We start from the raw sequence: 22,867 nt of genomic DNA, 5'->3' as shown, positions 1-22,867 counted from the left end.
CACTGGATGGTTTTAGCTCCCTTGTCGAAGATCAAGTGACCATAGGTGTGTGGGTTCATTTCTGGGTCTTCAATTCTATTCCATTGGTCTACTTGTCTGTTTCTATACCAGTACCATGCAGTTTTTATCACAATTGCTCTGTAGTCAAGCTTTAGGTCAGGCATGGTGATTCCACCAGAGGTTCTTTTATCCTTGAGAAGAGTTTTTGCTATCCTAGGTTTTTTGTTATTCCAGATGAATTTGCAAATTGCTCCTTCTAATTCGTTAAAGAATTGAGTTGGAATTTTGATGGGGATTGCATTGAATCTGTAAATTGCTTTTGGCAAGATAGCCATTTTTACAATGTTGATCCTGCCAATCCATGAGCATGGGAGATCTTTCCATCTTCTGAGATCTTCTTTAATTTCTTTCTTCAGAGATTTGAAGTTTTTATCATACAGATCTTTCACCTCCTTAGTTAGAGTTACACCAAGATATTTTATACTATTTGTGACTATTGAGAAGGGTGTTGTTTCCCTAATTTCTTTCTCAGCCTGTTTATTCTTTGTATAGAGAAAGGCCATTGACTTGTTTGAGTTTATTTTATATCCAGCTACTTCACCGAAGCTGCTTATCAGGTTTAGGAGTTCTCTGGTAGAATTTTTAGGGTCACTTATATATACTATCATATCATCTGCAAAAAGTGATATTTTGACTTCCTCTTTTCCAATTTGTATCCCCTTGATCTCCTTTTGTTGTCGAATTGCTCTGGCTAATACTTTAAGTACTATGTTGAAAAGGTAGGGAGAAAGTGGGCAGCCTTGTCTAGTCCCTGATTTTAGTGGGATTGCTTCCAGCTTCTCTCCATTTACTTTGAAGTTGGCTACTGGTTTGCTGTAGATTGCTTTTATCATGTTTAGGTATGGGCCTTGAATTCCTCATCTTTCCAAAACTTTTATCATGAATGGGTGTTGAATCTTGACAAATGCTTTTTCTGCATCTAGCGAGATGATCATGTGGTTTTTGTCTTTGAGTTTGTTTATATAATGGATTACATTGATGGATTTTCGTATATTAAACCATCCCTGCACTCCTGGAATAAAACCTACTTGGTCAGGATGGATGATTGCTTTAATATGTTCTTGGATTCGGTTAGCAAGAATTTTATTGAGGATTTTTGCATCGATATTCATAAGAGAAATTGGTCTGAAGATCTCTATCTTTGTTGAATCTTTCTTTGGTTTAGGTATCAGAGTAATAGTGGCTTCATAAAATGAGTTGGGTAGAGTAGATTCTACTTCTATTTTGTGAAATAGTTTGTGCAGAACTGGAATTAGATCTTCTTTGAAGGTCTGATAGAACTCTGCACTAAACCCGTCTGGTTCTGGGCTTTTTTTGGCTGGGAGACTATTAATAACTGCTTCTACTTCTTTAGGTGATATGGGACTGTTTAGATGGTCAACTTGATCCTGACTCAACTTTGGTACCTGGTATCTGTCCAGAAATTTGTCCATTTCGTCCAGGTTTTCCAGTTTTGTTGAGTATATCCTTTTGTAGTGTTCCGAGGCTTGAGTGAGGGTCTCCCTGCGGGGGTCTTTCAGTAGAAGGATCTGATGGTGTTTTGGATTTCTTCAGGATCTGTTGTTATGTCTCCCTTTTCATTTCTGATTTTGTTAATTAGGATTTTGTCCCTGTGCCCTTTAGTAAGTCTAGCTAAGGGTTTATCTATCTTGTTGATTTTCTCAAAGAACCAACTCCTCGTTTGGTTAATTCTTTGAATAGTTCTTCTTGTTTCCACTTGGTTGATTTCACCCCTGAGTTTGATTATTTCCTGCCATCTACTCCTCTTGGGTGAATTTGCTTCCTTTTTTTCTAGAGCTTTTAGATGTGTTGTCAAGCTGCTAGTATGTGCTGTCTCCCGTTTCTTCTTGGAGGCACTCAGAGCTATGAGTTTCCCTCTTAGAAATGCTTTCATTGTGTCCCAAAGGTTTGGGTACGTTGTGTCTTCATTTTCATTAAACTCTAAAAAGTCTTTAATTTCTTTCTTTATTCCTTCCTTGACCAAGGTATCATTGAGAAGAGTGTTGTTCAGTTTCCACGTGAATGTTGGCTTTCCATTATTTATGTTGTTATTGAAGATCAGTCTTAGGCCATGGTGGTCTGATAGGATACATGGGACAATTTCAATATTTTTGTATCTGTTGAGGCCTGTTTTGTGACCAATTATATGGTCAATTTTGGAGAAGGTCCCGTGAGGTGCTGAGAAGAAGGTATATCCTTTTGTTTTAGGATAAAATGTTCTGTAGATATCTGTTAGGTCCATTTGTTTCATAACTTCTGTTAGTTTCACTGTGTCCCTGTTTAGTTTCCATTTCCAGGACCTGTCCCTTGATGAAAGTGGTGTGTTGAAGTCTCCCACTATTATTGTGTGAGGTGCAATGTTGCTTTGAGCTTTACTAAAATGTCTTTAATGAATGTGGCTGCCCTTGCATTTGGAGCGTAGATATTCAGAATTGAGAGTTCCTCTTGGAGGATTTTACCTTTGATGAGTAAGAAGTGTCCCTCCGTGTCTTTTTTGATAACTTTGGGTTGGAAGACGATTTTATCCAATATTAGAATGGCTACTCCAGCTTGTTTCTTCAGTCCATTTGCTTGGAAAATTGTTTTCCAGCCTTTCACTCTGAGGTAGTGTCTGTCTTTTTCCCTGAGATGGGTTTCCTGTAAGCAGCAGAATGTTGGGTCCTGTTTGTGTAGCCAGTCTGTTAGTCTATGTCTTTTTATTGGGGAATTGAGTCCATTAAAATTAAGAGATATTAAGGAAAAGTAATTGTTGCTTCCTTTTATTTTTGTTGTTAGAATTGGCATTCTGTTCTTGTGGCTGTCTTCTTTTTGGTTTGTTGAGGGATTACTTTCTTGTTTGTTCTAGGGCGTGATTTCCGTCCTTGTATTGCTTCTTTTCTGTTATTATCCTTTGAAGGGCTGGATTCATGGAAAGATATTGTGTGAATTTGGTTTTGTCGTGGAATACTTTGGTTTCCCCATCTATGGTAATTGAGAGTTTGGCCGGATATAGTAGCCTGGGCTGGCATTTGTGTTCTCTTAGTGTCTGTATAACATCTGTCCAGGCTCTTCTGGCTTTCATAGTCTCTGGTGAAAAGTCTGGTGTAATTCTGATAGGCCTTCCTTTATATGTTACTTGACCTTTCTCCCTTACTGCTTTTAATATTCTATCTTTATTTAGTGCATTTGTTGTTCTGATTATTATGTGTCGGGAGGAATTTCTTTTCTGGTCCAGTCTATTTGGAGTTCTGTAGGTTTCTTGTATGATCATGGGCATCTCTTTCTTTATGTTAGGGAAGTTTTCTTCAATTATTTTGTTGAAGATATTAGCTGGCCCTTTAAGTTGAAAATCTTCATTCTCATCAATTCCTATTATCCGTAGGTTTGGTCTTCTCATTGTGTCCTGGATTTCCTGGATGTTTTGAGTTAGGATCCTTTTGCATTTTATATTTTCTTTGACTGTTGTGTCGATGTTCTCTATGGAATCTTCTGCACCTGAGATTCTCTCTTCCATTTCTTGTATTCTGTTGCTGATGCTCACATCTATGGTTCCAGATCTCTTTCCTAGGGTTTCTACCTCCAGCGTTGCCTCGCTTTGGGTTTTCTTTACTGTGTCTACTTCCCTTTTTAGTTCTAGTATGGTTTTGTTCATTTCCATTACCTGTTTGGATGTGTTTTCCTGTTTTTCTTTAAGGACTTCTACCTGTTTGGCTGTGTTTTCCTGCTTTTCTTTAAGGGCCTGTAACTCTTTAGCAGTGCTCTCCTGTAATTCTTTAAGTGACTTATGAAAGTCCTTCTTGATGTCCTCTATCATCATCATGAAAAATGTTTTTAAACCCGGGTCTAGATTTTCGGTTGTGTTGGGGTGCCCAGGACTAGGTGGGGTGGGAGTGCTGCGTTCTGATGATGGTGAGTGGTCTTGATTTCTGTTAGTAGGATTCTTACGTTTTCCTTTCGCCATCTGGTAATCTCTGAAGCTAGCTGTTATAGTTGTCTCTGTTAAGAGCTTGTACTTCAGGTGACTCTGTTAGCCTCTATAAGCAGACCTGGGAGGGTAGCACTCTCCTTGGTTTCAGTGGGTAGAGTATTCTCTGCAGGAAAGCTCTCTTCTTGCAGGGCAGGTACCCAGATATCTGGTGTTCGAACCGGACTCCTGGCAGAAGTTGTGTTCCACTCACTAGAGGTCTTAGGATCCCGTGGGGAATCCCGTGTGGGCCCTTGCGGGTGTCAGGCGACTCTGCTGGCAAGGAAGCCCGGGACTCGAGTGGAGCGGAAGGGGCTTTTGCCCCGGGTCAGGCCCGGGTAGTCTGCTTCCCTATGTACCAAAGTCTCCGGTTCCCCGCGATTGGATTGGGGCCGGCGCTGTGTTCCACTCACTAGAGGTCTTAGGATCCCGTGGAGAATCCTGTGTGGGCCCTTGCGGGTGTCAGGCAACTCCGCTGGCCAGGAAGCCGACTATTGATTTCTTTGTGTTAATTTTATATGCAGCCACTTTGCTGAAGTTGTTTGTCATATGTATGAGTTCTCCAGTGGAATTTTTGGGGTCACATAAGTATACTATCATTTCATCTGCAAATTGTGATATCTTGACTTCTTCCTTTCCAATTTGTATCCTTTTGACCTCACTTTGTTGTCTAACTGCTCTGGCTAGAACTTCAAGTAGTATAAGCATTTGACAAAACACAACACCCTTTCATGTTAAAAGTCTTGGAAAGATCAGAAATACAAGGCTCATACCTAAAAATAATAAAAGCAATATACAGCAAACCAAAAGCCAACATCTAACTAAATGGAGAGAAAATTGAAGCAATCTCACTAAAATCAGGGACTAGACAAGGCTGCCTACTCTCTCCCAATCTATTCAGTATAATAATTGAAGTTCTAGCCAGAATAATTAGACAACAAAAGGAAGTTGAAGACATACAAATTGGAAAGGAAAATGTCAAGACTTTTTTTCAGAGGGGGAGTGGTGCCAATCTTGTCTGGTTTTATCCCAGGTCTCTGAGCTCACCACCCTCTGGATCCTGGCATTTCAGGCAGTATCAGGTGTGGGATTCCTCTTGTGGCATGGGTTTCAATCAGGACTAGGAATTGTTTGGTCACTCCCACAAATTCCTGTGCACCCTTTAACCCAGACCATCGTATAGGTAGGCCAAATTGTAGGTTGAAGCTTATGTATCTAGTTTGGTGTCCTAATTCCTCTGCTACAAGTCTCTCCTGGTTAAAGGATATTGTCAGTTAAGGCTTCATAATCCCAACTGCTAGGATCAGTATCTTAGATTATTAGGAATTTCTATTGCACTGGGTTTCTAGCTTGTTCCCCAAATGGTCCACATTTCCATTTTTCTGTCCCTGTATTTTCTCCTTCCATACTCACTGAACATAAACTCTACTGTTCCCATTTCCCACCTTCCTCCACACATCAGGGATGTTCTTTATTTCTCCTTCCCAAGGATATTCATAGGAACTCCTTTGAGCTCTCCTTCTTCTGTAGCCTCTCTATGTCTTTGGACTATAGCATGGTCATCATTTACTTTACAGCTAATATTCACTAATAAGGGAATATATATCATGAGGGCCATTTTGTCTAGATTTACCACACACAGGATGATTTTTTCAAGTTCAATCCATTTGCAAATTTTATAGTCATTGTTTTTTTATTAAATTATTTTATATATTTACATTCTAGTGTTGCTCCTTTCCATGGTTCTTCTCCCTGAGTTCTTCACACAATCTCCTATAACTTTTGCTTCTGAAAGAGAGCTCCCCATCCTACCACACACACCCACCCCACACATGCCAGTATCCTTCTTTCCTGGGGCATAATGTTTCTACAGGATTAAGTGTATACTCTCTCATTCAATCCCGACAAGTCAGTCCTCTTCTACAAATGTGCCATGGTTCATCAATAATCACATTGTTTAGACTTATCACATTTTTGTAATCCATTTTTTGGTTTAGGAACATTTATGCTGTTTTCAGTTTCTGGCTGTTTCAAATAAAGGTACTATAAATATAATTGAGCAATGTACTAGTATTATGGAGAATGCCTTTTGGAAGGCCATTTTTCCTGTATTGATCCTACTGATTGATGAACATTGCAGTAATTTCCATCTTCTGATATCTTCTTGTGTTTCTTTTTACACAGACTTCAAATTTTTTTAAATGACAATAGATTTATGGTGGAAAGTGCACAAATTCTTGATATCTATCTATCTATCTATCTATCTATCTATCTATCGATCTATCTATCTATAAAGTGCATAAATTTCTTGATAGAAACCACTTATCAAAGTTAAATCAGGACCAGATAAACAATTTAAATAGACCCATAAACTGTAAGGAAATAAGCACAGTCATTAATGTTTTCCATCTGTAGGAAAAAAAGAAAGGAATGGAGGAAGGGAAGGATGGAGGGAGGGAGAGAGAGAAAGCAAGTTAGAGTTCCCTGAAAATATTTTATATTATTTGTGGCTATTATAAAGTGTATTATTTCCTGATTTCTTCCTCAGCCATTTGTCTTTTTTATATAGGAAAGCTACTGATTTTATTTTTAAGTTGCCTTCTATTCAGACATTTTGCATAAGGTGTTTATCAGCTGTAGGAGTTCTCTGGTAGAATTTTTGGGGTCAATTATTTATACTGTCATATTATCTCCAAATAACAATACTTTGACTTCTTTCTTTCTAATTTTTATTCTCTTGATCTCTTTTAGTTGTATTATTGCTCTGGTTAGAACTTCATGTTCTATATTAAATACATATGGGGAGAGTAGAGAGAGCCTTGTCTTGCTCCTCATTTTAGAAGAATTGCTTTGAGTTTCTCTCCATTTAATTTGATGCAAGGTGTTAGTTGGCTCTATATTGACTTTTGTAGTTTAGGTATGTCCCTGTATCCCAAATATCTCCAACACTTTTATCATGAAGGTGTGTTGGACTCTTTCAAAGGCCATTTCAGCATCTAATTAGATGAACATGTTGTTTTTTTTCTTTCAATTTGTTTACATGGTAGATTATATTGACAGATTTTCACATGTTAAAACATACCTTCCTTCATCCCTGGGATGAAGTCTACTTGTTCATGGTAAATGATGTATTTGACTGGCAAATAATTTGGTTTGCAAATAATGTAATATGTATTTTTGCATATGTCTATGAAGAATATTTGTGTGTATTTCTTTCTTTGTTTTGGTATCAAGGTTTCCATTTTCTATTTTGTGGAATAATTTCAGGAGTAAACATTAGCTCTTCTTTGAAACTTAAGTAGGATTCTGTGCTGAAATCTTTTGGACCTAATCTTTCTTTTTTTTTTTCTTTCTTTCTTTCTTTCTTTCTTTCTTTCTTTCTTTCTTTCTTTCTTTCTTTCTTTCTTTCTTTCTTTCTTCCTTCCTTCCTTCCTTCCTTCCTTCCTTCCTTCCTTTCTTTCTTTTTTTCCTTTCTTCCTTCCTTCCTTCCTTCCATCTCTATCTCTCTCATTCTCTCTCTCACTCTCTCTCCTTTACTTCCTCCATCCCTCCTTCCCTCCCTTCCTTCTTCCTTCCTTCCTTCCTTCCTTCCTTCCTTCCTTCCTTCCTTCTTTCCTTTCCTTTTTCTCCAGATGGAAAACATTAATGAGCATGTATATTTCCTTAGGGTCTATGGGTCTATTTACATTGTTTATCTGGTCTTGATTTAATTTTGATAAGTGGTATCTATCAAGAAATTTGTGCATTTCTTTTGCATATTACAATTCTATGGAATACAGATTTTCAAAGTATGACAGGGATCAGTGAATTTTCTCAGTGTCTGTTATTATGTTCCCCTTTTCATTTCTGATTTTGTTTATTTAGAAATTTTTTTTCTCTCTGCCTGGTAGTTTGGATAAAGGTTTGTCTGTCTTGTGTATTTTCTCAAAGAGCTAACTCTTTATTTTGTTGATTCATTGTATTCATCTCTTTGTTTCTGTTTTATTAATTTTAGCCCTCAGATTGATTATTTCTGCCTTCTAATCCTCTTGGGTTCATTTACTTTTTTTTGTGCTAGAATTTTTCATGTATGCTGTTAATTTACTAGCATGGCATCTTTCTACTTTCATCAAGGCATTTTGTGCTCCTCTATAGGAGGAGTCGTTTTCTACCATTGTCTTCAGGCTATGGAGTTCAAGAGAGGACTCAATTGAGACTATATTCATATAATGAAGCTGATTTATATGTAATTCAAACAAGTTTAAAATTTATAAAAAGCACAAAAATGTGTGTTATGTCTTAAATGGTTTACAGTGATGTAGGCTTCACTGTTCTAGGTTTTGATTTTGATTTTGGTTCCTGTTTCTTTGGTTTTGCTTTTGTTTTCTGAGCTGAGGTTTTACTAAGTTGTTAAAGCTGTCACTAAGCATGTATCACAAAACATATTTTATATGTTTGTAAATATTTATCACCCCAGATTGATAAGTAAATTCCTGGTTTATTCTGAATTACACGTGCACATTAATGTAGACTATAAAAGTACAAAGAGGCCTATACTTGCTTCGGAGATTTCTAAAAGTAGTGAGCAACAAAACATGCCAAGCTAAACTTTCCTTACATTATTTGTCTTCATTAATAGTTCACACAGAAAAGGTATTTCATGTTTTTCATTTTCTGCTAGCCACTGAGGATAGATGTCTAACTACGAATAAAAATATTTTGGGATGCAATTGCTGAAGAAAATATCCTTCAGGAACTGAAGACATTTATTAGTGTCATAGGTCTCATCAAATCAGGAACAGTCTTATGAAACTGTCCTATCTAAAGCATCTCATGTGATAGTAGTTTGGTCTTGATCACCAAGGTGATGAACAACTCTCATTAGAGATAGTTTGGCATTTCCAGAGTCAATCACAAGACTGTCTTTAGATGAAGTTCTTTCCAGGCTCTCCATATTATCATGATTTGTCTGCTATCTTTGCTTATATCCTGCACTTAGTATCCTTTGTAATGGGAAACATGTCTCCATGGATATACAAATCAAAACTTTCTCCATTTCAAAACTGGAAATGTTTCAAGGCCTTGTTATGTCCACCTTCTGTTTCTTCTCTAGCTTCCAGATTCAGTCTGCACAAAAGTGTGTCCTCCAGGGACTCGGAAGGGGATTCACCAGGGACAGCCCATATGCTGCTTTGATTGCATCCCATGTACTGATGGATATGTGTCAGAGAAACCAGGTAGAGACGGTAAAATTTATAAATAGTAATGCAGGTAGATTATTTATTTTCTGACAATGACATCCTTGAAATCCTTTTTTATTAATGATATAAGCAATGCACGGCAAAGTAATTAACATCTATCAAGTTATTAAATGTTATTTGCAGTTTGAATGAAGAATAATAGTTTTTCCTACTGCAGTTGGAAAAGACTTACAACAATGTGCATAAGGAAATACCAATGAAAACACATAAAATGGGAAATATGAATAAAATCATAAAATCTTCTAAGTACATGTTTTTGAACTATACTGAAAACTAACTAGGAGATAGTCCTCAAATTGTCCTAAGGTTCCAAGCACTGAAGGCACATGCATTGCACAGTGACTAAAACTTGGACTGCTGTGACAGCCTGCTCAGTAGAGGTGACATAGACAGGTTTGGTTTCTAGAAATATGTTAGAGTAGGTTTGTTTACATTTCTATTCAGTTTTGTTGAAGAAACTAAAAAATCACTTGTCTTTTGTCACATAACCCACAAGAGTAATCATGTAAAATGATAAGATGGTCTGGGATGGAATGAAGCACACTATAAGCTACACAACTCCCTTGCTAAAGGTCCCACAGTCTCTACAAAGAATTCTATCCAGAACAGTCCAGACCAGGAGACAGAGGATTTGAAAGTAAATGTGGTTTGACCTGAATCTTTAATTAACACTGAGTCAAACCATTCCATCATCTGCCATAACTTCATCTCAACTAGCTTTTCCTTCTTCACCAATGCTTGCTTTTAGAGCCTCCCTCCAGATGTAGCCTTCTTCACTCAGGGGCCAGGATTGATGTTGTTTCCCTTTCTATCATCATCCTCATCACTCAATGAATGAGCGTCTAGAGTTGGGCACATTTGAGTAGGCAAATTCACGAGTCTCCTCTATGAAGGGATATTACCTGAGAGAATGAAAATGCTAGGGTTTTAAAGCGATGTGTGTCAGTCCTTTTGATTGCTTCATATCAAAAGCTGTGACTTTCTCATTCCTGGGCTGATCTCGATTTGATAAAGACACAGTCCACTATTCCACAGATAGAGAAGAAAGAAAGGACATCACCAATAGAAAAAAAAATTCAAGAACAGCTCAAGTTGAGGTGTGATCATTTTCTGATATTTAAAACAACTCTGAATCTGTCACATCATCTGCACCAAGGCCCCTTTTATAATTGTAATTTTAAGATATTATATAGATTTTATAATAGATTTCCAGTAAATCCTGTTGAGATCTTTAACTGAACCAGACTGTTCACAGTTAAATGTGACAAATTTTTGAAGTCAATAGTCAATTATGCAGGTTTTATTTTTTCACAATAGGTCAAAGGCTTTGTGATCCATGTGGGGAAAATGACTGGTCCAATGCGGAGAAGAACAAGTGTGTGCCAAAGCATGTGGAATTCCTTGCTTATGAGGAGGCCCTGGGGTTCACCCTTGTCATCCTTTCCATCTTTGGAGCTCTTGTGGTCTTGGCAGTCACTGTTGTGTATGTGATCCACAGGCACACTCCATTGGTGAAAGCCAATGACCGAGAGCTGAGCTTCCTCATTCAGGTGTCTCTGGGAATCACAGTGCTATCATCCATGTTGTTCATAGGCAAGCCATGCAACTGGTCCTGCAAGACCCGTCAGGTCACTCTGGCACTGGGCTTTTGCCTTTGTTTGTCTTCCATTCTTGGAAAGACTGTTTCACTCTTTTTTGCCTACAGGATGTCCATATCTAAAACTCGGCTAATATCCATGCACCCCATTTTTCGTAAACTCATTGTGCTGATCTGTGTTGTAGGGGAGATTGGTGTATGCACAGCTTACTTGGTGTTGGAGCCTCCAAGCCTGTTCAAGAACATTGAACCTCAAAATGTAAAGATCATCTTTGAATGCAATGAAGGTTCTATAGAGTTTCTGTGCTCCATTTTTGGGTTTGATGTTCTTTTGGCTCTGCTGTGTTTTGTTACCACCTTTGTGGCTCGCCAGCTGCCAGATAATTATTATGAAGGTAAATGTATCACTTTTGGAATGCTGGTCTTTTTCATTGTCTGGATCTCTTTTGTCCCTGCTTACTTGGGCACCAAAGGCAAATTCAATGTGGCTGTGGAAATATTTGCCATTTTGGCATCCAGCTATGGCTTGTTAGGCTGTGTATTTCTTCCCAAGTGTTTCATTATCTTGCTGAGGCCAAAGAGGAACACTGATGAAACTGTTGGTGGAAGAGTCCCCACTGTTGACAGGAGCATCCAGCTGACCTCAGCTTCTGTGAGCAGTGAGCTTAACAGCACCACGGTGTCCACTGTTCTGGATGAGTAGAACAGTGAGATCCATGTGACATGCAAAGCTGGATAATGGCATAGCTCAATCTTCCTCTGAACATTGTTTTTCAAGCAGCTGCGGATGCTCATGGGTAATATTGGGGGTTTGGACTTTTATAATATAATCTTAGCATAGTAAATAAAATCTTATTCTGTTAAATGCCATTTGACATGGATTATAATATGACATCAATGAAATTGGAAACCATTTCAATAGAACATTTTATGATAAGTTTATAGTAGAGGACATGACAGATATTACTTACTTGAAATGAGAAATAAAATTCAAGAAGATATTTATTTTAGTTTTTTTAAAAAAAAAACTTTGTTTGTTTGTTTGTTTGTTTGTTTTAAACTCCTGATTGTATTCCCTTCCCTATCCATGCTCCTCCTATTCCATATCCCATAACTCCTCCCTGTACCACTGTCTCCACGAGGGTGTCCCTGCCCTCCATCCCCAACCCCACCAGACCTCTAAACTCCCTAGGGCTTCCTGTCTCTTGAGGTTTAGGTACATTTTCTCTGACTAAATCCAGACCTGGAAATCCTGCTGTATATATGTTGGGAGCTTCATATCAGTTGATATATGCTGCCCTGTTGGTGGTCTTATAGGCCTGGGGTCCAGGTTAATTGAGACTGCTGATCTTCCTACAGGGTTTCTCTCCTCCTCAGCTCCTTCCAACTTTCCCCTAATTCAATCACAGGGGTTAGCAACCTTTGTCCATTGGATGGGTGCAAATATCTGCATCAGACTTTTTCAGCTGCTTGTTGGGTCTTTCAGAGTGCAGCCATGCTAAGTCCCTTTTTGTGAGTGCCCCATAGCCTCAGTAATAGTGTCAGGTCTTGGGGCCTCCCCTTGAGCTGGATCCCACTTTGGGCATGTTGCTGAACCTTCTTTTCTTCAGTCTTCTCTCTATTTTCATCCCTGAAGTTCTTTAAGACAGGAACAATTATGAGTCATTTGTGACTCAGGGATGGTAACCCCCTCCCTCTTTTGATGCCCTGTCTTCCTGTTGGAGGTGGGCATCTATAAGTTCCCTCTGCCTACTGTTGGGCATTTTATCTAGCTCCCTCCCTTTGGGTCCTGAGAGTCTCTCACCTCCCAGGTCTCTGGTACATTATTGAGAGTCCCCCATCCTCCCACCTTCTTAGATTTCCTGTTTCTATTCTTTCTGCTGGCCCTCAGGGCTTTAGTCCTTTTCCCCCAACAAATACCAGATCATGCTTCCCTCTCCCCTCCATCCCCTTTGCCTCCGAGTTCCCTCCCTCCTTCCCTCTCTCCCTCTTGGTTGCGTTCTTCTCCCTCCCAAGTAGAACTGAGGTGTCCTTACTTGGACACTTCAGCTTGTTGAACTTTTAGAATTCTGTGGACTCTATCTTGGTTATTTTGTACTTTTTTGGGGGGGGGGTATCGACTAATAGTGAGTACATTCCATGACTTTCCTTTTGGGTCTGAGTTACCCTCATTCAGGATGATATTTTCTAATTCCATCCATTTGCCTTCAAAACTCAGGATGTCATCATTCTTAATAGCTGAGTAGTATTCCACTGTGTAAATGAACCACATTTTCTGTATCCATGTTTCTGTTGTGGGGCATCTGGGCTATTTCGAGTTCCTGGCTATATCAAACAAGGCTACTATGAACATAGTGGAACATGTGCCCTTGTGGCATGGTGAGGCATCTTTTGGGTATATTCCCAAGAGTGGTATTTCTGGGTGTTGGGATAGCCCTGGGACTAAATATATTTGATATTAATACTGTTCTCCTGTGAGAGGCTTTGAACAAGGAATGAGTCAGCACTCAGGTCACTTCCTGTAAACCTGCTTCCTACCTTAATTTCTCAAACAAAGGAAAGCTGACGATTGGGCAGATAAAAAGGAAGGTGAAGTAGAAAGTGTGGAGAAGGAAGAAGGAGAAAATGGACCAGGGAGAGGACACAGAGGAAGAGGAGGAGGAAGAAGAAAAGCAGAGCAGAAGCGCATGGCCTGGAGAAACTGCAGTTCTAAGGGGTCTCATAGATGTGGAAGATACTAGTTTAGAAGTAGATTTGTCCATTCTAGGTGCACAGCATGTAATCATATTAACTGAGTCCTGTTTTCATTACTGGGGCATTTACTGCAACACCTGGGTCTTCAGGTAGTTCTATTTCTAATTTTCTGAACAAACTCCAGATTGATTTCCAGAGTAATTGTACCAGTTTGCCATCCCACCAGCAACTGTGTAGAGTTTCTCTTTGCACACATCCTTGCTGTCACCTGAGATTTTTATCTTTGTTGTTCAGATTGGTGTAAGAGGGAGTCTCAAGGTTGTTTTGATTTGCATTTCTCTGATCACAAAGGACTTTGAACATTTCTTTAGGTGTTTCTCAGCCATTCAAGATTCCTCTATTGTGAATTCTCAATTTAGTTCTATACCCCATTCTTTGATTGGTTTTTTTTTGGGGGGGGTTGGTGGTTAGTTTCTTGAGTTCTTTATATATTTTGGATATTAGTTCTCTATTAAATGTGGGGTCAGTGAAGTTTTTTTCCAATCTGTAGTTTGCTGATCTGTCTTATTGACTATGTCTTTTTCCTTAAAGAAGCCAATGGTGCATACTCTAAGATCAAGAATTGATAAATGGGACTTCAGGAAGATATTTTACACACTTATATCCTTCTTTAACAGGTAACTTGATAGAAAATTTCTCAAAGGGATGCTCCCTGATCTGGAATTTTATAGGAAATCCTGTGTTTTCCATTTTTTTTCCATGTTAAAAAGTGTCAGTTTGAAAACATTCTTGTAAGAAACAAAAACAAGGGGAAATAAGATTACAACATAGCAGTTGTTTCTTCTATAGAAAAGGTCTTTATTTCAAAGAAAGCTTACAGTTATTTTCCCAGAACAAGTAAGGGGATGTTAGTTTGATGAGTGTGATGTTTGGCCAGGGTTAATGTCAGGAAAGCAGAACTATAAGAGACAAAAGGAGAGATTTGGACCTGGAGGGCATCATCCTGAGTGAGGTAACCCAATCACAAAAGAACTCACATGATATGTACTCACTGATAAGTGGATATTAGGCCCAGAAACTTAGAATACCCAAGATATGAGGTACAATTTGCAAAACACATGAAACTCAAGAAGAACAAAGACCAACGTGTTGATACTTTGCCCCTTCTTAGAATTGGGAACAAAACACCCATAGAAGGAGTTACAGAGACAAAGTTTGGAGCTGAGACAAAAGGATGAACTATCTAGAGACTGCCATACCCAGGGATCCATCCCATAATCAGCCTCCAAACGCCGACACCATTGCATACACCAGCAAGATTTTGCTGTATGGACCCTGTTCAAACTGTCTCTTGTGAGACTATGCCGGGGCCTACCAAACACAGAAGTGGATACTCGCAGTCAGCTATTGGATGGATCACAGGGCCCCCAATGGAGGAGCTAGAGAAAGTACCCAAAGAGCTAAAGGGATCTTCAACCCTATAGGTGGAACAACTATATGAACTAACCAGTAGCCCCTGGAGCTCTTGACTCTAGCTGCATATGTATCAGAAGATGGCCTAGTTGGCCATCAGTGGAAAGAGAGGCCCATTGGTCTTGCAAACTTTATATGCCTCAGTACAGCGGAACACCTGGGCTAAGAATTGGGAGTGGGTGGGAAGGGGAGTAGGGGGGAGGGTATGGGCGACTTTTGGGATAGCATGGGAAATGTAAATGAACAAAATACCTAATGAAAATAATTAATTAATTAATTAAAAAATTTAAAAAAGAAACGGTAAATAAATTCGTTATTTGTATACATGGAATTGTCACAATTAAACCTACTATTTGTAGACTTTGCACAAGCAGAATGGAAGAATGGATAGTTGAGGGGTACAGGGACAGGAAGACAGGTAGAAGAAGGGTAGGGAGGAGGGATGTGATATGCTTACCTCCTAGAATGTTCCAAAGACTATTGACTCTGAGAGCCACATGTCCTTAGGAACTTGCCAAATCATCTGAGACGGCTGTATGATTAATTGTGAATCTCTAGAAGTATTTAATTGATCACATTTGTTCAATTCTCATATAAATTATGACAGGAAATTAATTTCAATTTTTGTTATTGGATATTCCTAAACTTTGAAAATGAGAAATAAATCTAATCTCTTCAAAAAAAATGATGCTAGTTTGGAGGAAAAAATTCAGGGATATTTGACATGAAATTTTGTAGAGTAAAGTAGAATTTAATTGCACTGTGCAATGTTATAAAATGTATTCGGTTTCCTAATCTTCTAGATAAATGGCATATAGATATAGATACTTTATAAATTATAGATAGATAGGTAGATGGACTGATAGATGATAGAAAGAAGTGGTTAAAATACAATTTCTGTAAATACTGACCAACATTGATAATGTGTTTAATAATCTGTCTATTATATCGCATAAGTGATAGTACTGTTTTCATGTGTAACTTTGGAGTCTTAGAGTAAAATTTTTTATCTAAAATAGAGTCAATCTCATCTTTGTTGATTAAACACATGTCTTATTACAGCTGGGTGGTGGTGGCACATGCCTTTAATCCCAGCACTTGGGAGGCAGAGGCTGGCAGATTTCTGAGTCTGAGGCCAGCCTGGTCTACAGAGTGAGTTCCAGGACATCCAAGACTATACAGAAAAATCCTGTCTCGAAAAACAAAACAAAACAAAACAAAACAAAACAAAACAAAACAAAACAAAACAAAACAAAAACCAAACCAAAACCAAAAAAAAAACCAATATATATACATATATTGTCTGGGTTTATCTATACAAAATTTCACTAATAACTTAGTTATGGTTTTAAATAACCAGTGAATCTGTGGAGTGGAGACAGGCGATGGATGTTAACTACTAACGGTTATCCTTTAAACATTCTCTGTTGTAAACTTCTGTTTCAATTTATGACTTGACTTTTTGTGTAAACTTGTGATCACATATTCTGAAAGATGTTTAAGTACTGAGGACAAAGAGAAGAGTGAGGGACTAAGGTGAAAAGAACTGAGCTGTGGAAGGGAACTGAGATGAGGATAAGTTTTTAGACAGAACACTTTTTAGACAGAACTGAACTCAAGAAGAACTTAGAAGTATAAGTATAGCTTTCAGAGAAAAGGCATTGAGAGTAAGAACATTGTCGTGACTTCAGAGCAGGGGGAGAGAAAAAGATTAGAAGGGGAATGTAGAATGGAATAACTTAAAAACTATAGTTAATATAAAAAGCTAACAGAAAAATGTGGAGAATATAGAGGAAGAGTGGAAAAAAGAAGCAGCCACAGAGAGCAGAAGGAGCAGGCAGAGTTCTGACCATGGGACAGAACAGGTCCTTTTTAAATAACACAGCAGGCTTAGTCTTATTAAATGGAAAAAAGCTATGTTTTTCTTACAAACATGGGTTTAATTCATTTAGTATTAAAAGGGTAGAAGCTTTTTTATTTCTCTATGCAATAAAGATTGGAACTCATTTTTCATCTAGAATGAGTGAATTCTTTCTGCACCAGTGCTTGGTCTTTTGCTCCATGTCATATGTAAGTATGAATGTGTGTGTAAGTATGTATTTGTGAGCATGCATGCACATGTATGTGTAAGTATGTAATTGTGAGAATGCAGGCAATCTGGGTCTAACTGGTTTGAATGGAAATGAGCATGCATGAGTCCGTATATGATTTTATGTGAGATCATGCATGTTTGCTTATGTAAAAGTGTTTTGTCTGTCAATGTTATTCTCTTCTCCTGGTTCAATAAAAGTTTACTGCTCCAAACTCTCCCCTAGCCCAACAAGCAAGAGACATCTGAACAAAAGGGAAAAGCTCTAAGAATTAATCCTTTACTTAATCTGCTGCTGTTTTAGGATGAGGTGCTAAGTGCCTGAGACTGCAGTCTCTGGACTCAGAAGAACAGAGAAGGCATGTCACCTACATAAGCATAGTAACTTAGACTTAGATAAATAAACTTTTTATTATACAGCAACCATAAATATTTCATAAGACAAAGTCTTACCCTCTGCTGACACTCTTTCCCCTCCGTTGCCTCAATAAGAAGAACCAAAAAGAAAAAAGAAACACATGCTGGGGGCTGGCCCCCCACAATGATGGTTTATGTTCTCAACGTGACAGAATCTAGAACAAACTCTGAGCATACCTTTAAGAGATGACTACACAATGTTTATTTACATATTATTTGTTAATTTATGAACCAAAGCTTTGTAATTAACATTGAAAATTTATCGACCTTTAATATAATATATATATACATATATATTATATGTATTGGATATATATATATCCAATAAAAGAAACGAAAAAATAAATCAGATACTGGAATACCAACCAGGTGGCATACACAAGCTAATATGAGGCCCTCAGCATAAGCAAAGGAATGCCAGATCTTGGTGTCTTCAGAAAAGATGCACCTAACCCTAAAGCCCTAGGGAGTTTAGAGGTCTGTTGGAGTAGGAGGTGTGTGGGGGGTATGTGGGTGGGGACATCAACATGGAGATAGAAGGCTAGAAGGGAGGTATGGGATATGGAACATTCAGAGGGTGGATCAAGAGGGGAAGAAAATCTGGAGTTTAAAATAAATAAATAAATAAATAAATAAATAAACTTTTAAAAAGAGAGAGAGATTGTTCTCTCTGCATTAACTGAGATAGGAAGTTGGAGTTTTAAATAAATAAATAAATAAATAAATAAATAAATAAATAAACAAACAAACTTTTAAAAAGACAGAGAGATTGTTCTCTCTGCATTAACTGAGATAGGAAGTTCTGTCCACCATGGAAGGTAGAATTCCCTGCTGGGGATCTCAACTGTATGTAATGGGAAGAGTAAGTACATTTATTGGGAAAAAACAAAACAAAACATCACCTTATAGATTCTGATTTTACTGTCTGCCTTCCATATACATTGCTGGTTGCTCAATGCTAATGCATTGGACCCTGTTTTTATGTAACTACCAAGCAAATTCCCCCAAAATGCCACTCTGTGCCAGAATCCTGAAGATAGTGTTTTAATACTTGTTGAGAATATAATATATTCTAACATTCACTTTTATCAATCAAAAACATCTCATATACCGCTGCACTGTGTCCTTGTTTCAAATTCATGCCCCTTTTCTTTATTTTTACATATATGTGCATTTTCTTTAGTCAGGAGCAATTCTGGATTAATATTTCTGAGATGGGCAGGTGGCCCCATCCCTCATCAAGGGGCTGTGCCAAAGCTCCGGATATGGTCTCTACAGGCTCTCTCTCCTCTTTGTTGTGAATTTCAGCTAAACTCATCCCTGTTAAATCCTGGTATTCTCTTGCTTTCCTGGGATCTGGGACTTTCTGCTAGTTACCCCAGTTTCCCATCTCTCACTGCTACCTCTGTTCTTTTTCCTAACTCTCTGTACTTCTCCCCTGTCTCCTCCCACACTTGATTCTGCCCCCTTTTTCTTCCCCCTCTGCTATCCCTCCCAGGTTCAAATAGTACACATGGAGGGACACATGGCTCCAACTGCATATATAGCAGAGCATTGCCTTATCTGGCATCAATGGGAGGGGAGGCCCTTGGTCCTGTGGAGACTCATTGCACCAGTGTAGGGGAATGCTAGGGCAGCCAACCAGGAGTGGTTGTATGGTTGGGGTACAACCTTAAAGAAGCAGGGGGAGGAGAGATGGGATAGGGGAGTTGAAGAGGGGAAACTTGGAAGGGGGATAACATTAGAAACATAAATAAATAAAGTAACCAATAATAAAATAATAATAAAAATAAGGCTGCACACGATTTTGAGCTTCACTAATATCTTGGGTTTAGACATAGCTGCCCAGCACTAGGGTAATTTGTTATTTCCAGTTAATTTTCTTGCTGTGAAAAACTGTAGATCATCTGTATCATATTTTAAATATGTAACTCTGGGGAATCAGTGTTTCTATTTGATTTCTGCAGATTAACACACTAGACACTTTTCTAATAAAAATATATAAAAGAAAATGAAATACAACTCCAGCAGATTTTAAATTATTCCTGTTTATGAAGGAGGGAGAAAAATATCTATAAAAACATTTAAGTGTCTAGCAGAAAAAAATACATCAAGCCATCAGGAATACTCATGTACAAGCCTACACCTTCCCCTCCATCTTCACATTAAAGAAATACCATGAAAAAAATATCATTGTATATATGCAGTCAGAAGCCTTCTATACAAATCAAAAAAAAAAAAAAAAGACTTAGAAACTACACATCTATATATACCTAATGGTATAATAGTGTCAGTCACATGTTGGTGGTAACTAAGAGCTATCTATTTGGACTTAAGTCTCACTCAATGGGGTGAAAGGATTGCTGGCACTAGAAATCTAGCCAACGTTTCAGGGTTAGTGAGATCATGGACCTAGGAAATAATATACTATTGCCTCTTTGCTAGACCTGCATAAAACCTTTCCAAATCCTTGATCCTATCTTTATGCTCACAGATAAGTGTTACTCTCATCAAATGGAGAGCATTGCAAAAATACAAATCTTACACGCTTTCGCGACCGGCCAGGAAAGACGCAACAAACCGGAATCTTCTGCGGCAAAGCTTTATTGCTTACATCTTCAGGAGCCAGAGAGCAAGAGAGCAAGAGAGCAAGAGAGCAAGAGAGCAAGAGAGCAAGAGAGCAAGAGAGCAAGAGAGCAAGAGAGCAAGAGAGCAAGAGAGCAAGAGAGCAAGAGAGAGAATGGTGAAACCCCGTCCCTTTTAAGGAGAATTATCCTCCGCCTAGGACGTGTCACTACCTGATTGGCTGCAGCCCATCGGCCGAGTTGTCGTCATGGGGAAGGCAGAGCACATGGGGTGGAGAACTACCCTTGGCACATGCGCAGATTATTTGTTTACTACTTAGAACACAGGATGTCAGCGCCATCTTGCAACGGCGAATGTGAGGGCGGCTTCCCACATACAAAAATTGGATACAATTGTTTGTGTAATTACACAATTTAATGTGTCAGGAGCCATCATACTACAAGCTAATAATTAGCAGGTGATCTTCCTGAAATAACATCACGTTAGGTAATATCTCCAACAAAGCTCCAACAGGCAAGGCCTAGGAATACATTTTAAGAAAAGATTCTTCCTATTAATATATATTTCCTATTATTATTAAACATATATGACAATAACTAGGTATTAGCTCACCACAGGAAAAAGGGCATCTCTTCCCATTGATGACAGACTAGGCCATCCTCTACTACATATGCAGCTAGAGCCATGAGTCCCACAATGTGTTTGTTTTGGTTGGTGGTTTAGTCCCAGGAAGCTCTGGGGGTACTGGTTAGATCATATTGGTGTTCTTCCTATGGGGCTGCAGACCCCTTCAGCTCCTTGGGAACTTTCATTAGCTCATTTATTGGGGACCCTCTGCTATGTCCAATCGATGGCTGTAAGCATCCACTTCTGTATTTGTCAGGCAATGGCAGAGCCCCTCAGGACAGCTATATAGGGCTCCTGTCATCAAGCTCATAATGGCATCCACAATAGTGTCTAGTATTGGTGGTTGATTATGGGATGAATCACCAGGTGGGGCAGTCTCTGGATGGTCATTCGTTCAGTATCTGCTTCACAATTTGTCTCTGTAACTCCTTCCAAGTGTATTTTGTTGCTCATTTGAAGAAGGAAAAAGGATCCACACTCGGATCTTCCTTCTTCTTGAGTTTCATATGTTTTGTGAATTGTATATTGGGTATTCTGAGCTTCTGGACTAATATCCACTTATTAATGAGTGCATATCCTGTGTGTGTTCTTTTCATGATTAGGGTATCTCAATCAGGATGATATCCCCCAGATCCAACCATTTGTCTAAGAATTTCATAAATTCATTGTTTTTAATAGCTGCATAGTACTCCATTGTATAAATGTACCACATTTTATGTATCCATTCCTCTGTTGAGGAACATCTGGGTTCTTTCCAGCTTCTGGATATTATAAATAAGGCTGCTATGAACATAGTAGAGCATGTGTTCTTATTACATGTTGGAGCATTTTCTGGGTATATGACTAGGAGTGGTAGTGTTGGGATCTCCTGTAATACTATGTCCAATTTTCTGAGGAACTGCCAAACTGATTTCCAGAGTGGCTGTAACACCTTACAATCCCACCAGCAATGGAGGAGTGTTTCTCTTTCTCCACATCTTTGCCAGCATCTGTTGATAACTTATCTTAGCCATTCTGACTGGTATGAGATGGAATATCAGGGTTGTTTTGAATTGCCTTCCCTGATGACTAAGGAGGTTGAATGTGTCTTTAGGAGCTTCTCAGCAATTTAGTATTCCTTAGTTGAGAATTCTCTGTTTAGCTCTGTATCCCATTTTTAATAGGGTTATTTGGCTCTCTGGAGTCTAACTACTTGAGTTTTTTGTATATATTGGGTATAAATCCTCTATGGGATTTAGGATTGATAAAGATCTTTTCCTTCTGTTGTTTGCCTTTTTGTCTTATTGACAGTGTCCTTTGCCTTACAGAAGCTTTGAAATTTTATTACCTCCCATTTTTAAATTCTTGATCTTACAGTACAAGCCATTGATATTCTGTTCAGCAATTTTTCCCTGTGCCCATATGTTCAAGACTCTTCCCCACTTTCTCCTCTATAAGTTTCAGTGTCTCTGGTTTTATGTGGAGTTCCTTGATCCACTTAGACTTGAGCTTTGTATAAGGAGGTAAGAATGATCAATTCTCATTTTTCCACATATTAACAGCCAGTTGATCCAGAACCATTTGTTGAAAATGCTGACTTTTTTCCCACTGGATGGTGTTAGCTCCTTTGTCAAAGATCAAGTGACCATAGGTGTATGGGTTCATTTCTAGGTCTTCAATTGTTTTCCATTGATCTACCTGTCTGTTGTTGTACCAGTAACATGCAGTTTTTTTTTTAAATCACAATTGCTCTGTAGTACAACTTGAGGTCAGAGATGGTGATCCCACTAGAGGTTCTTTTATTGTTGAGAATAGTTTTTGCTATCCTAGTTTTTTTTTCCAGATAAATTTGTAAATTTTCCTTTCTAACTCTGTGGAGAATCGAGTTGGAATTTTGTGGGGATTGAATTGAATCTGGAGATTGCTTTTGTCAAGTTAGCCATTTTTACTATATTAGTCCTGCCAATCTATGCACAAAGGAAATCTTTCCATTTTATGAGAGTTTCTTCAATTTTTTTCTCCAGAGACTTGAAGTTCTTGTCATACAGATCTTTCACTTGCTTGGATAGAGTCATACCAAGGTATTTTATATTATTTGTGACTATTGTAATGGGTGTTGCTTTTGTAATTTCTTTCTCATCCTGTTTATCCTTTGTGTAAAC

The 22,867-nt window shown here is 38.4% G+C and overlaps 1 protein-coding gene and 1 pseudogene across 2 annotated transcripts in view; both read left to right on the top strand.

The window, feature by feature from the left end:
- Positions 1 to 11,543, top strand: part of Vmn2r7 (vomeronasal 2, receptor 7) — a 28,943-nt gene extending 17,400 nt beyond the window's left edge. The window contains exons 4-5 of the mRNA NM_175674.3: positions 9,096 to 9,219; positions 10,561 to 11,543. Of these exons, the coding sequence (NP_783605.2) occupies positions 9,096 to 9,219; positions 10,561 to 11,543 (1,107 nt within the window). The remainder of the gene's footprint in view (positions 1 to 9,095; positions 9,220 to 10,560) is intronic.
- Positions 1 to 22,867, top strand: part of Vmn2r-ps11 (vomeronasal 2, receptor, pseudogene 11) — a 211,881-nt pseudogene that overhangs the window by 142,541 nt on the left and 46,473 nt on the right. The window lies entirely within an intron of this gene.

Source organism: Mus musculus, chromosome 3 (assembly GCF_000001635.26).
Source record: "Mus musculus strain C57BL/6J chromosome 3, GRCm38.p6 C57BL/6J".
Taxonomy (NCBI): Eukaryota; Metazoa; Chordata; class Mammalia; order Rodentia; family Muridae; genus Mus; species Mus musculus.
The sequence above is the reverse complement of the archived record's forward strand: the minus strand, read 5'-3'. Positions and strand labels throughout refer to the sequence as shown.